This window comes from Maylandia zebra, linkage group LG6 (genome assembly GCF_041146795.1).
Source record: "Maylandia zebra isolate NMK-2024a linkage group LG6, Mzebra_GT3a, whole genome shotgun sequence".
NCBI lineage: Eukaryota > Metazoa > Chordata > Actinopteri > Cichliformes > Cichlidae > Maylandia > Maylandia zebra.
The window spans coordinates 14,386,725-14,400,622 of NC_135172.1; the positions used below are offsets into that span (position 1 = coordinate 14,386,725).

Genomic DNA, 13,898 nt, shown 5'->3' on the forward strand with positions numbered 1-13,898 from the left:
ATAATGTGGTCGATTGAGATGTTCACTGCCTTTGCTGTTTTTCTTTTATTCTGATGTAGGCTACACTTAAGGTTGTAGCAATGCACTAAGGATTAGGAAGCAATCATTCTTTTATTAGCTGTGTTTCAGGTAATTCTCTGTGGTAAACTAGAGCTAACCATGGTTCCAGCTGATTACAAGCAAACAAAACCTAAAAAAAAGGACAGTCTTAAACATATCTTCTCTTTTTTGCCTGGAGCAAAAAGCCATTGTTTAAGCACAACAACACTCTGAAGGCTACTAATGACATCGTGACTGAAAAAACAACAGAAATTAAAATTCAAAGACAGAAACGAAACTGTTCTTTGCCCACAGTGGCTGTGTCGGAGAAAAAAATATCCCTCCTATTTGATTCATTCAAACGTACATGCAGAGTCAACAGGTGTGTGCCGGTGGCGTGCTCAGGAAAGCTGAAAAAGAGAGACCCATGTAAGGAAAACGGTGATTAGGGGAGTCTGAACACTTAGATTTGGACTAAAATTATCTGAAACTTTGGACAGGTTTCATATAAGTGTCCCCCAATGCAACAGTGGACCTACTGGGACAAACACAAGTTTTTGAAAAATGACAAGTTTGGTAGTTTTACTTCTGTGCACTACCGCAGTGCATTCCAAATCAATTGTATAGGATTGAAGTGCAGGCTTTCAGCTTTAATTCAAGGCATTTAATAAGTAACATTACTTTTTTGCATAGTCCCCCATTTCTATAGGCTCAAAGGGAATTGGACTTATAATTGAAAAACAGGCGAGGTGAAGCCTGCTCCCCATTATTTCAGACAAAAGATCTGTGAAGTCAATCAACTGAAAATGAGTTTTGTGCTTTTGCTTGATTTTATTGTGTAAATCTGTCCCACGAGGTTGAAATCTGGTGAATTAACACAGCTTATGCCAAAGTATTTAAATAAGACTAAATGCATGTGGAGTCAACTTGATTTTTCTAATTGATTTTCTACACAAATCTATATTTTATTGTAACAAAATTCAAAGGTATTGTGTACTAAGTACAAAAATACAATGATAAAAGATCTGTCGGTGATTCCAAGTGCTGAACTTGTATTTGGTATCAAGATGAGACCCAAGGAGATGCCATCATTAGGCTGAAAAAGAACACACTGCAGGAGGCATGTTGCTGTCTACAACCAAGAGATGGCTTCAGGAACTGAAATCTGGAGTGTGCACAGTTCAGTCTTAGAAACACAAATACAAAATCGGAGGCAGAGACTCATCATCATCATCAGATCAAAAACAACTAGCGAAATTAAAAATACAATAAAATAATTAATAATACAATAAAATTAATAAGAAAGGTGTCCGTTTCCTACAGAGTTTAAAGCCAGGGAATAAAAATAGGTTTTCAATCTGGACTTAAAGACCTGCACTGATGACGCTTGTCTAATATGGAGGGGAAGGTCTACAGGACTCAAACAAGCAGCTACTGAAGCTGCAGTAAAGGCCTGACAGAGCATCTCAAGACAGGAAACAGCATTTGGTGATGAAGGTAATAGCAAAAAAGAAAAAGTCACTGTTCAAAAATGAACTAGAAATGAGCTAGAAATGGCAAGAGAACCATAACGTGCCAGACATTTTTCCTCTATTGCAAAATGGAAACGTACAGCGTGTAGGTTAACTCTCATTTAATAACCCCGTAGACTGTTCTACAGTAGCACTAGCAGGCTCTCTTTTTTCCTCACCTGTTTTATTTGTCAGCTAAGCCCAGAAATCCTTGTACTTTGGTTTGACAGATTCCTTCGGCATCCAGCACCATGTTATTGGGTTGTCGGACAGGAGCGCTGGCAGCAACTTTGACTCAGAGCAACTCCAGCCCTGGTGGGAGTTTGACTCCAGAAAGAGAGCCGTGCTTAGACGTAGTCTTAACTATATCCACTTGGTAATGCTCGGCCCTCTAAGCACACAACCTGCTGCTATAGTAATAAGGAGTTTGAACACCCCAAAATATAAATAAATAAAATAAATATTAAGTTAATACAGTGTCGTGCAAGAAGCAATACACCCGAGCTGTCCACTAGTACATATTCAGTGGCTACTACTCGTTACCTCTTTGGTTGAGCTTGCACATTTATAGACACTGTTCAGTAGAGACTAATTTACATGTAATCAGCATTCAGAAAGAAAAAAAACACAAAACAAAAACGTGTTTCTTCAATTATCCATGACAAAAAATGTGATCCAGGAAGTGCAGTTTGGGTAACAGTTCCATTAGTGTGAAGGCTTATTAAACACCAAAACACTTAGAGTGCTTTATAATAACACAAGGATGGATCCCCCCCCTTCCTAACTCTGGAAAGGGGCAGAGCGGCTGTTGCTGCTCCACTGACATGCTGCTCACACTACACCTTCTGTGTAGCCAATCTGTCAATCTGGACATAGTCTGAGGCAAATTAGACCCATGGGTGCGAGCCCGGACACCAGTCATTCGGGTGCTAGCTCCAAATCCAAGTGTCTCCTAATGCCTGCGGTCTGGGTATTTATTAACGCAGTGACTCATTAAATCTCACTCGATCGACAGTCCAATGTGTTTTATTAACATTTTCATTTCAAATTTAAGACAAAAACAACAAAAGGTACAGCAGATCGCAGCGTGTGCTGCACAGCTTACGCAAAACCCTCAAACACATGACCTCATCGGGGCGGTGGGTGTTCAGATGTGCTGCGCTGTGAAAAAGAATGTGTGTAAAAAAACAGAAACAAAACAAGGACAGTATGTGGCATGTACTGTGCAGAATATGTTGCCTCATGAGGCATATGGCTGGGCCAGCTGGAGTCCTTATATCGTTGCTGTGATGAGTGGCTTCATCCTCAGTTTGCTTCCTTTTGTTTCTCGGTTTTATTGGACGGCTTCCTCATTTCCCCTCTTCAGTGTGTTTATTTCTGCCATTTTCACGTTATTGTTACCAAGAAATTCCACTTGTGTTGTGTTCACACACACACACAAAGATGCAATCGCTAACTGAAGCCATAAAGGGGATAAATCGCAATTCATCAAACTCAAGGACAATGACTGTGTTACAGGCACTAAACATTACAGCTTCCCTGCACATGGCACACCACACACTGTAATTCTTCTGTAAAGCTGGTGCACAGGAACAAGTAAGAGAGAGCAAATACATAATTTCTCAATTGAAATTCAGAGTCCTGAACTAATATTATACTGTATGACACTGTTCCTTTCATTCGCGCCTGCTCCGTTTCTCCTGGGTGACAGGCTGATAGGTGACACAAATTTTTAAATTACCCATATCCATGATTTTTCCATCTATTACATCTAAAATGACTGCACACGGTTACTCCTTCAGTGTTTCAGTGTCAGTCAAGCTTAGTGATCCTGCTGACAGTGGAAACGCACAAATACTCCCCGTGTGATTACCCTGCACCGCCTCCTGACTTCCAACCTTTAAAAATCTTGTGAGGGGAAAAACAAATCTGAATTACAAACTGAACTAAGCAGGATTCAGTGATTGCTTTGACACCGGCTCAGATTGGCTCGGACAGAGTGGAACTACAACTGCTTCTTTTCTCTTGTATAAGGCCCCTAGAGCAGCGGTCCACAACCATTTTTGTGCCATGGACCGGTTTTAAGGTGTCGTGGATAAATACAACAAAATAAAACTAGTACCAGTACCGAAAAAAAAGAAGATTTATTCATAACACACGTGAAAAGACCCAGGAAAACAGAGTTAACGATAAAAATGATAACAAAATAACGCTAAAACCATACATTTCACACCCGAGCCTCAACTCTCGCGGCCCGGTACCAAACTACTCACGGACCGGTACCGGTCTGAGGCCCGTGGGTTGGGGACCGCTGCCCTAGAGAAAGGAACAAACTTAGAGGAAGTGTGTTTCCAACATCCAGTATTTTTATTTTTATTTTTTTAAAGAAGGCTCTAAATACAAATATAAGTGATTTTTATGGATCATTTTCATGATGACTAGGAAAAAAAAATGGTTTCCTCGAGACTTTATTGATGAAATATTCATTGTACAAATAGGCGCACCAAGCTGCTTTTCAATGAAAGAAATTCTATCAAAGCAGGTGCTCATCCGCCACAAAAACAGCACTCGCTGATCTATTCATACAACAGAGCTGCTGAAACATACCGGCACAATCAAAACAATTTATGAATATTGTATGAGGCGAGGGGAAAAGTGAAGTATATAGAGGGCGATGGGGGGGGGGGAAAGTCAAAATAAAAGTTAAGCTCATCTCGAATTTTTACACGAGTGTGTGAGATGGTGTGCAGTTCTGTCAGACTGTGGTCTGTCGGCTGAAGAGGTCGAGGGTCACGGCGGAGAGGAACGCTGGGATGCTCTTCTGGTGATGCAGATGAAGAGCCACCATCTCTCCCAGAGTTTTGGAGAACTCTGTTTCCATAAGCTGCATGCTTCCGTTGGAGCCCTGAACCAAAACACAACACACAATAACAAGCAATCAGACCCACTGCATTTGTTTCCACACAAAAAAAAAAAACTTTCAAAGTGAAGCAAGCTCACTTAAAAGTTGTTATTCTCTACTAGGAATTAGTGTGTGTGCGTGTGTGTGCATTCACAGCAGGGTGAAGGTGTCTAAATCTGTGTGGATTAATTAAAAGGAATGAGGAGCAGCTCGGGGCGATGAAGTGAAGGAGAAAGGGATGAGTGAAACAAGGGATAAAGTAATTAAAGCATCGCAGGGAGGGGGAAAGCAGTGAGCAGCAGAGTCCCATGACATACAGAGAAGATATTGAGACATCTTAGAAATGCCCCATGTCAATGTGTGTCAGACACACAAATCTCTGATTTGACAAGTGTCACAAGAAGGCTCATAAAACGAAGGGCAAAGGGAAAATACTGAAGAATGGCATTTAATCAGAAACAGAAGTCCAGAAGTCGAGAAAAGAATAAATCAAAGGGTATTAACAGACAAAGATTTAACCCCGCGCTAAATCATTTCCAACAGAGCACTTTTATTGAAGGAGCAACTCTGTAAATGTCCTCTCACTGTGTGAGACCTGGAGTTAAAAACACATTAGGAAAAAAAATGATAATTAATGATTTGACAAACGGATCCTGTTTGAGCATCATTATTTCTAAGACTGAACAAAACAGCTGGAAATTGCAAGGTAGTGCATGACTGTGTTGTAAAAAGTATTATTTGATAAACTAATTAGTGCGCTTCCTCTCACACAACAACCTGAAGTGAACTGTTCATTTCTGTGTGAAGAGTCACAAATCTCTAATGGCTGAGAGGAGTGGATACCTGAACTAATGGCATTTGCTAGCTGACTGCACAATGCCTAAGTGAGGCTTAATGCAGTATGGAGCGCGCTCAGGAAACGCAGATATACTGACCTGCTGTTTCAATGTCATTCTTTGGAAATATGAATGAAAAGTTTATAGTCAGAGCCGCAAAGTCTGTTAGGCTACGTTCACACCGCAGGTCTTGATGCTCAATTCAGATTTTTTGATCAAATCCGATTTTTTTTGTCTGCGTGTTCACACTACAAATAAAATGTGACAGCAAGACGTCACACACAACGCGCTCTGTTTAGGCCCAGAGCAAACAGTATTGCTTGACTGATGGCTCTTAATATAAAGACTTCGGACTTTACGTTTCCCAATTTTTGCTTTAAGTTATTTTGTTATTTAATGTAGATAACCTAATAATAATGTATGTGTAATAATGTGTATGTGTTAGTCCCCATAGGGAAATAGTTCCTCTGCATTTAACCCATTCACCCAGTGAAGCAGTGGGCAGCCACCAATGCAGCACCCGGGGAGCAGTGTGTAGGGATGGTACCTTGCTCAGGGGTACCTCAGGGTAGCCGTTCAGTGGAGTCGAACCCCCGACCTTCTGATCATGGGGCCACCACTCTACCTACTGAGCTATCCCTGCCTAATGATCCTTATTGCTGTTTTAGAGAGGAGCGGTGCTTCAAAGGGTGGTTGCAGATTTCTGTCAGAATCTGCAGATTATACAGTACAAATAAAATGTTCACGTTTCTCCAACGTTGTCTTCCCAACAGTTTCACTGACATCTACACTGGATGGCCAGGAAGCGTTCGCGATGTCTTCTCCGGCGCTGATAATTGGCGTCTGTCTTGTGTCGGTGACGTAAAAGACGGATTTAATGCGACATGACCGTTCAAACAGCAGTCGCTTTCTAAAACATTGGATATGTATCTGATTCAGTACCACATACGAAAGTGACCCAGACCGGATTTGAAAATATCGGATTTGTGCCGTTCACACTGTCATAGCATGATCGGATATGGGTCGCATAGGGTAAAAAAAAAAAATCGGATTTGATGCGCTTTCGCCTGCAGTGTGAACGTAGCCTTAGAGACGTTCTGCTTCAAAAGACAAGCTAAACTAAATCAAGTCATAGGTGTGCTTCTGTTTTTTCAAAGACACTTGTAACATGTATGTAATAAGTCCAATTCTAATGTAAGAGTAATTTTACTCCCACCGTGTCATTAGGATTGGGTGGTGGTGTATTTTTTATTTTGTTTAATTTTTATGGTGATTTAGTCTCTGTACAGCGCCAGAGTGGATATTAAATCAAACAATCACGAAGTGCAGATTGTATTAATTGTTTAGAAATTACATCAAATTTTATACACACACAGTATGTGTGTGTGTGTGTGTGTGGGGGGGGGGGGGGGGGGGGGGGGGGGGCGCACTGGCAGGTCGTTTGAAACTAAGATGAGTATTGCACATTTGATGTGTCACATGACCCTCTTCCTATTGAAAAAACAAAAGTTGTATCCAAGATGGCCGACTTCTAAATGGCTACCATGGTCACCACCCATCTTGAGGAGTTTGCCCCCTCACATATACTAATGTGCCACAAACAGGACTTTAAGATCACCAACCATTCCCATGTTGTTACGGTGTATCCATATAAATGGCCCACCCTGTACAATGCTGTTAAAAGCGCAATCTTGATATGTAGAATCAAGCAGGATGAACAGCTAAATTTTAACCTTTGTTTAAACTGTCCCAAAATACTCTTGACGTTCATAAAAAGGTGAAATACCTCGGGCACGTTATTACTGAGCAAATGAACGATGATGATGACATATACAGATAACGATGTAAGCTCTATGTGCAGGCAAATACTATTGCATGAAAATTCAGCTTTTGTTCACTTCCAGTTACAGTGGCTTTATTTAAAGTGTATCGCACAGTGCTATATACTGCACCCTTGTGGTCATCTTACAAATAATGTAGCACGCAGAAGCTGCATGTTGCATATAATGATGCAATGAGAATCCTTCATAGGATATCTATGCCCAGTCAGATGTTTGTAGCTGTGGGTGTTTAAACTTTTAAAGCACTTTTAAGAAAGTACTCACTGATCCGACAGTGAGTGTTCCCGTTACTCATCCAGTCTGAGGAAGCATTGGCTGAAGTGTTTGTGTATTCATTGATTTCTTCTAAGTAATTTTGTATTTTATGTAGAGCTGGGCGATATGAGATTTTTTCATATCACGATATGTTTTTTTCATTTCAGGCGATAACGATATCTATCACGATATAAGCCAAATAACTATATTTGTAAGATTTAAATGTGCCATTGCTCACAAGTAAAATGTGAAATAATCAGCAGCTTGTTTTTAAATATTTATTTCCCATAATAAGTTCAACAGGGTAGATGTACTTAAGGAACATGAGACTTTTTCAGATAAATAAAGGCAAATATTGCAAACTACACAAAAGGCAGCCGCTAAAGCGTTTAAGTTTCAAAATAGAACAAACGAAACAGACTAAATTGTCAATTCCACTTAGAAATAAAGTATTAATTCTAAAAATAAATCTTAGTTTGTTTTACAGAAGAACAGACAAAACTGACTAACTTTTGTCAATATCAAATAAACTGAGAACTAAAAGGAAATTCTCAATCTCTCCTTGTTGTATAGCTGAGCTTTTCAAACAGTTTTAACAGTTACTTTAGTCTGACAAAAGCCGAATGATGAATTAGCGCTTCCAGTCAGAGACTGAGGCTACGTCCACACGTACACGGGTATTTTTGAAAACGGAGATTTTCCGTTTTCGTTTTAAAAAATAATCCCGTCCACACATAAAGGGAGAAATGAAAGAAAACGCTGCTATGAACATGCCAAAGCAGCAGGTGGCGCTAGATTCCTAACCGTGCAGAAATGTTGGCCAATCAGAAGTCTAGAAGCCTCGGTGGGAAAAAGTAAACAAAGCTGGGGCATAGAAGCAGAACCGAGTCGTATGTGTGGACGGACAGTAACTGTGTATATGTAAGCATTTAAACACTGCAGAGAGTAGAATTAACAGTATTGTAGAAATTCATTTCACCGAAACAATAACGTGGCGCACAGTGTGACGCATGCACCAGTTTATTGTATTTCCAGACTTGCTTTCGGCACAATTTACAGTGCACGCTACTCTGTTTTTTGTCAGACTTGAAATAGCCGAAATACCTTCACACTACGGAGCTTCTATGGCTCTTCCGTTCGACAATCTCTCCGGCATTGGAACCATCATCTGTTTTCTCTTCGGTCACGCTCGGTTGATTTTTCTAGTCGGCACACTCATTTCCTCCATTATGCGCTGGCTCCATTACCCGCTGGCTGCTTCCCAAACAAACACACGTGCGGCTTGGCACTTGTGCTGTACGTAACAAGTCACGCGACGTGACGCTGCGGCTGTGATTGGTTCGGCTCTGCGCTACTTAACACTAGCATCCCCAGGCTTCTACCTTTCTACCTATAAAACCCGAGAGCAGTCAAATGGTGGAAGTGGAAGCTAAATTGGCTAAATTGACCGCGGAGTCATCATTTTGCGTTTCTACCTTTAAAAGCCGGAGAGCAGTCAGTCAAATGCTGGAGTCGTTCATATGTATATTAGGTCGTTACCTAGGAATTCTGGAGGGAGGGGAGTGGGGGTGAGTGATTGAGGGGGTGGGGGAGTGGAGTGTTTCAGTTTGCCATCTTAGGGAGAAATCAACACATGTCCTTTGTATGTCCTTTGTTGCTGACATTTATTGATGAAAACAGTACAAAAAACCAACCATTTGTACACATATTTACAAATAATGATAAAAAGTGAGTGAGTACATTTCAACATTTTCAGCAATCACTCACAATCCTGGCACTGCCACGGTATCTGTCGTCTGCATTTACCACATGTGTACCTGTAGCAGTGAACACATCGCACAGTGGCCTGATTTTTTTTGCATCTGTGTACTTGGATTTTAGGTCGCAAGCCACCCAAAACTTGCTCCATGCACCACTCAGCAGGCCATTTGTAAATATGTGTACAAATGGTTGGTTTTTTGTACTGTTTTTATCAATAAATGTCAGCAACAAAGGACATACACCCATGTGTGTTGATTTCTCCCTAAGATGGCAAACTGAAACACTCCAAGTTGGTGACTTTTGGAGATTTGTTTCCCTGGATGATTGAGAATGCATCAAGATGAAACACAAAAGGAAGCTCACCGCTTTTAGCAGCTCCCCCACCCCCTCAATCACTCAGTGAGTGATTGAGGGGGTGGGGGAGTGGAGTGTTTCAGTGTTTCAGTTTGCCATCTTAGGGAGAAATCAACACACATGGGTGTATGTCCTTTGTTGCTGACATTTATTGATAAAAACAGTACAAAAAACCAACCATTTGTACACATATTTACAAATGGCCTGCTGAGTGGTGCATGGAGCATGTTCATTGGTTCATGGACCTCCCTGAACTAATGGCATTTATGGCAGCAACAAAAGCGGTGAGCTTCCTTTTGTGTTTCATCTTGATGCATTCTCAATCATCCAGGGAAACAAATCTCCAAAAGTCACCAACTTGGAGTGTTTCAGTTTGCCATCTTAGGGAGAAATCAACACACATGGGTGTATGTCCTTTGTTGCTGACATTTATTGATGAAAACAGTACAAAAAACCAACCATTTGTACACATATTTACAAATGGCCTGCTGAGTGGTGCATGGAGCATGTTCATTGGTTCATGGACCTCCCTGAACTAATGGCATTTATTGCAATTGTCATCTTGCGGGGGGTTTACAGGGTTCCATCGGTAAATGACTGCTGGTCAGCAAACCTGGGAAACCCACAGATAATTGGAACTATGGCACGAAACCGCTTCCAAGACATCATGCAACACTCCACTCCCCCACCCCCTCAATCACTCACCCCCACTCCCCTCCCTCCAGAATTCCTAGGTAACGACCTAATATACATATGAACGACTCCAGCATTTGACTGACTGCTCTCCGGCTTTTAAAGGTAGAAACGCAAAATGATGACTCCGCAGGGGTCTAAGGTAGAAAACCAAAATGACTGCTCTCCGGGGGTCTAAGTGTTAATTTGGATCGGCTGACCTTTTTTTTTTTTCTTTTTTTTTTAAGAGGACAAGAGCGGCGAGGTCTATCGCGATAGCTTAATTTCTCTATCGAGTAAAAGTTATATCGCGATACATATCGTTATCGTTCTATCGCCCAGCTCTAATTTTATGTATATTATGGTTTTATATTTTTACAAATATTTAACATTTTTTATTGAGGTTTATATGTTGTGTTTTGTCTTGTTTCTTTTTTGTTCATTGAATACAATATGGCCAGGCCGAGATATTTTGATACTATGCTGCGTTGATCCTCTCTTCCCACTCAATTAAATAGCGATGCCAGCAGGATATACTACTTTACAAGTAGTGAACAAGTTTAACTCTGAAAACCAGCTTAGCTGATCCTGATCATAGTTGTGTGTAATTAGGACACCTGAAAGAAATGTGGCTTTGGTCACTTCTTCAAAAAAAATGTAGTCTTGATTTCCCTCTAAAATAATCTGTGCATCACCGCAACACAGCAGTTCAAAGGCTTTTCTAATCGCACCATCTTTTCTCTGACTACTTCCCATCACTTCATCCAACTGCCTGACAATCCCTGGTGAGATTTTTTTTCCCTCTGCGCTGCAGTCTCAAAGCTACACCATATCCTCAAGCTGCGACTCAAATCACAGACACGCGCATACAAACACGTGTGCACGCACGCGTTTTTAAAAAACGCCGTGGCTTGGAGAACATGAAACGCATAGATCAAAGAGAAAACACTGGGACTAGTTACCATGGAGATCTGTGTGTTTGTCTTTGGCAGTCTGTGTGTGAGAGACACGTAAGAGTGGACAAGCTGATGGAGGCCTCTGGGGTCCGAAGACTGCGAGGACGCTCACGGTCGTCTAGAAAGGAAAACTGAGATACCAGCCTCAACGTGAGGCGAAACAGTACAGCACTGAACAAAACAATTGTTTTAAGTGGCCAAACGTGGAATCAGACACACACACACACACCTGAACTAAGGTTACAGAGATTTACAAAGATTACTAAAGGTTATAGATACAAAAAGCAGCAGTGCTCTGGGACTGAGGCAGAGCAACATGGAGACACGGTAAGAGGGCACAATGAATAAGGCGGTGAAGAGCCAGACTCCAGCAATGTTTGCACACAAACTGCCTTGCTTCAGCACCGCTCCCATTATGTAATTTATAACTTTACAGTCTGAAAACTTTCAACTCTACAGTTCCTTTTTGAGGCTATATTAAGCTCACCATTTTCGATTTCAGTTCGGCCATTTGCAGCACCCATGCTACAAGCTCTGTGAGGCTGCACAGTGGTGGTGCCTGGAGCCGACTGCTGACATCACCCTGCTAACATGCTCACACTGACAATGTCACGACACTACCTCTGTAACACTAACATTTGCTAATTAGGGCTAAACACACAGTACAGCTGATGTGAGGGTCATTAGTTAAGCAAATATTTGACCATAAACCAAATTACCGGACGACCTGCACTTGCGTCCAGATGATTGAGCCAGCAGACGTGTAACTATTTCAGCAAGGTCGTCAGGGGTCATCTTTTAAGACCCCGAATTTCTGTCCACATATTTGTTAAAGTCTAGATAAGTGCAATGGACTCAGTGGCTGACAGATATGGCAGCATCACATCACTGGCTAAATTTTGACCAGGAATCTTAGGGCTCGCCGAAGATATTCACATCAATCCTCTGGGCATGTTGGACACTGGAAAGTTCTGAGCGATCTACATGGGATTTTGCTCTGCAATAGTGGTGGTTTTAATCTTCAAGTTGGTAACTTTCAATTCGTTTTGTTTTTTTTAAATAGTCCTGCGTTTTTTCTTGTGTTACTTAACAAGATGTACATCTTCTCTGTATTCAGTTATTACCTTTTCACACTGATGTTGACCATCAACTTTTCCAGGTATGTTTCCCTCCACCTCTCAAGTGCCAATACGTCTAACAGTAAATGGGGCTGTCATAACCTTGTTGCGTTTATGTTTCTAGTAGAAAGAAAAATATCACCTGAAGTAAAAAGACTGAATGCTGCCATTTGTCAGGTTTACAGTCCCTCCAGTGCTCCGTATGAGGATCATTGACATAACATGAACTCTTGTTTTCAGGGGAAACTAATCTTAACACACTAATAGACATCGTTTAGTTGATATGATTGTGAATCAGATCAAGGGTTTATTCATGATGTTTGTTATGATGCTGTCATTTTCTTTGTGTATTTACTCTCCAGCTGCTACACCCAGCTAGTTATGCATTAGTGGCCGTCAAGCAAGGGATGTTGGAGCAAGCTGAAAGAATATTTCTCCTGCCAAAACAGCGAGTACTGACCCTCAGCCAATTATTCATAAAAAGAAATGCAGTGACACAGAAATGGGCCATCAAAAACAGCTTTTCCCCTCAATCACAGCTAAATGTGCTGCGTCTGTGTAACAGTGTGTTATAATGCATTAGCTTTGACGTTTTTGAGGCAAACTGAAGGTTTAAGAAAAAGGGGGAAAAAAGCTGAAGTGAAAGTGAACTGTGGCTCAACCTCTGCACATAGTCTGATAACATAAAACTCTGATAAAGGCTGAAAAAGACCAAAGCACTGTTGAACAAACTGTTACTATATGAAGAACTGTTTAAATTAATAAATGAATGAATGAAAGACGCTTTTTGGTTCTTTTAATGTCCAAGAAGGTCACATATCTGCCTGAGTAAATCAACAGGTCTCCAAATGGACTTGTACTGAGTAGGTTGCAAACTGATATCGGATGCACTCATAAACAATTCTGTTTAAGTACAGATGAAGGGGAGGAGTCATTTTTGCTTGTTAACACAGGCTAACCTGTGATTACAGATTTTAATTACACATCAAAGCTGTGCTATAAAATTAGAGCTGGGCGATAGAACGATAACGATATGTATCGCGATATAACTTTTACTCGATAGAGAAATTAAGCTATCGCGATAGACCTCGCCGCTCTTGTCCTCTTAAAATATAAAAAAAAAAAAAAAAAAAAAAGGTCAGCCAATCCAAACTAAGTAGCGCAGAGCCGAACCAATCACAGCCGCAGCGTCACGTCGCGTGACTTGTTACGTACAGCACAAGTGCCAAGCCGCACGTGTGTTTGTTTGGGAAGCAGCCAGCGCGTAATGGAGGAAATGAGTGTGCCGACTAGAAAAATCAACCGAGCGTGACCGAAGAGAAAACAGACGATGGTTCCAATGCCGGAGAGATTGTCAAACGGAAGAGCCATAGAAGTTCCGTAGTGTGAAGGTATTTCGGCTATTTCAAGTCTGACAAAAAACAGAGTAGCGTGCACTGTAAATTGTGCCGAAAGCAAGTCTGGAAATACAATAAACTGGTGCATGCGTCACACTGTGCGCCACGTTATTGTTTCGGTGAAATGAATTTCTACAATACTGTTACTGTTAATTCTACTCTCTGCAGTGTTTAAATGCTTACATATACACACAGTTACTGTCCGTCCACACATACGACTCGGTTCTGCTTCTATGCCCCAGCTTTGTTTACTTTT

The 13,898-nt window shown here is 41.2% G+C and overlaps 1 protein-coding gene across 1 annotated transcript in view; it reads right to left on the reverse strand.

Moving 5' to 3' along the window:
- Window positions 1-3,894: 3,894 nt before the first annotated feature.
- Window positions 3,895-13,898, reverse strand: part of mad1l1 (mitotic arrest deficient 1 like 1) — a 76,717-nt gene continuing 66,713 nt past the window's right edge. The window contains exon 18 of the mRNA XM_004569025.5: window positions 3,895-4,455. Within this exon, the coding sequence (XP_004569082.1) occupies window positions 4,306-4,455 (150 nt within the window). The 3' untranslated portion in view covers window positions 3,895-4,305. The remainder of the gene's footprint in view (window positions 4,456-13,898) is intronic.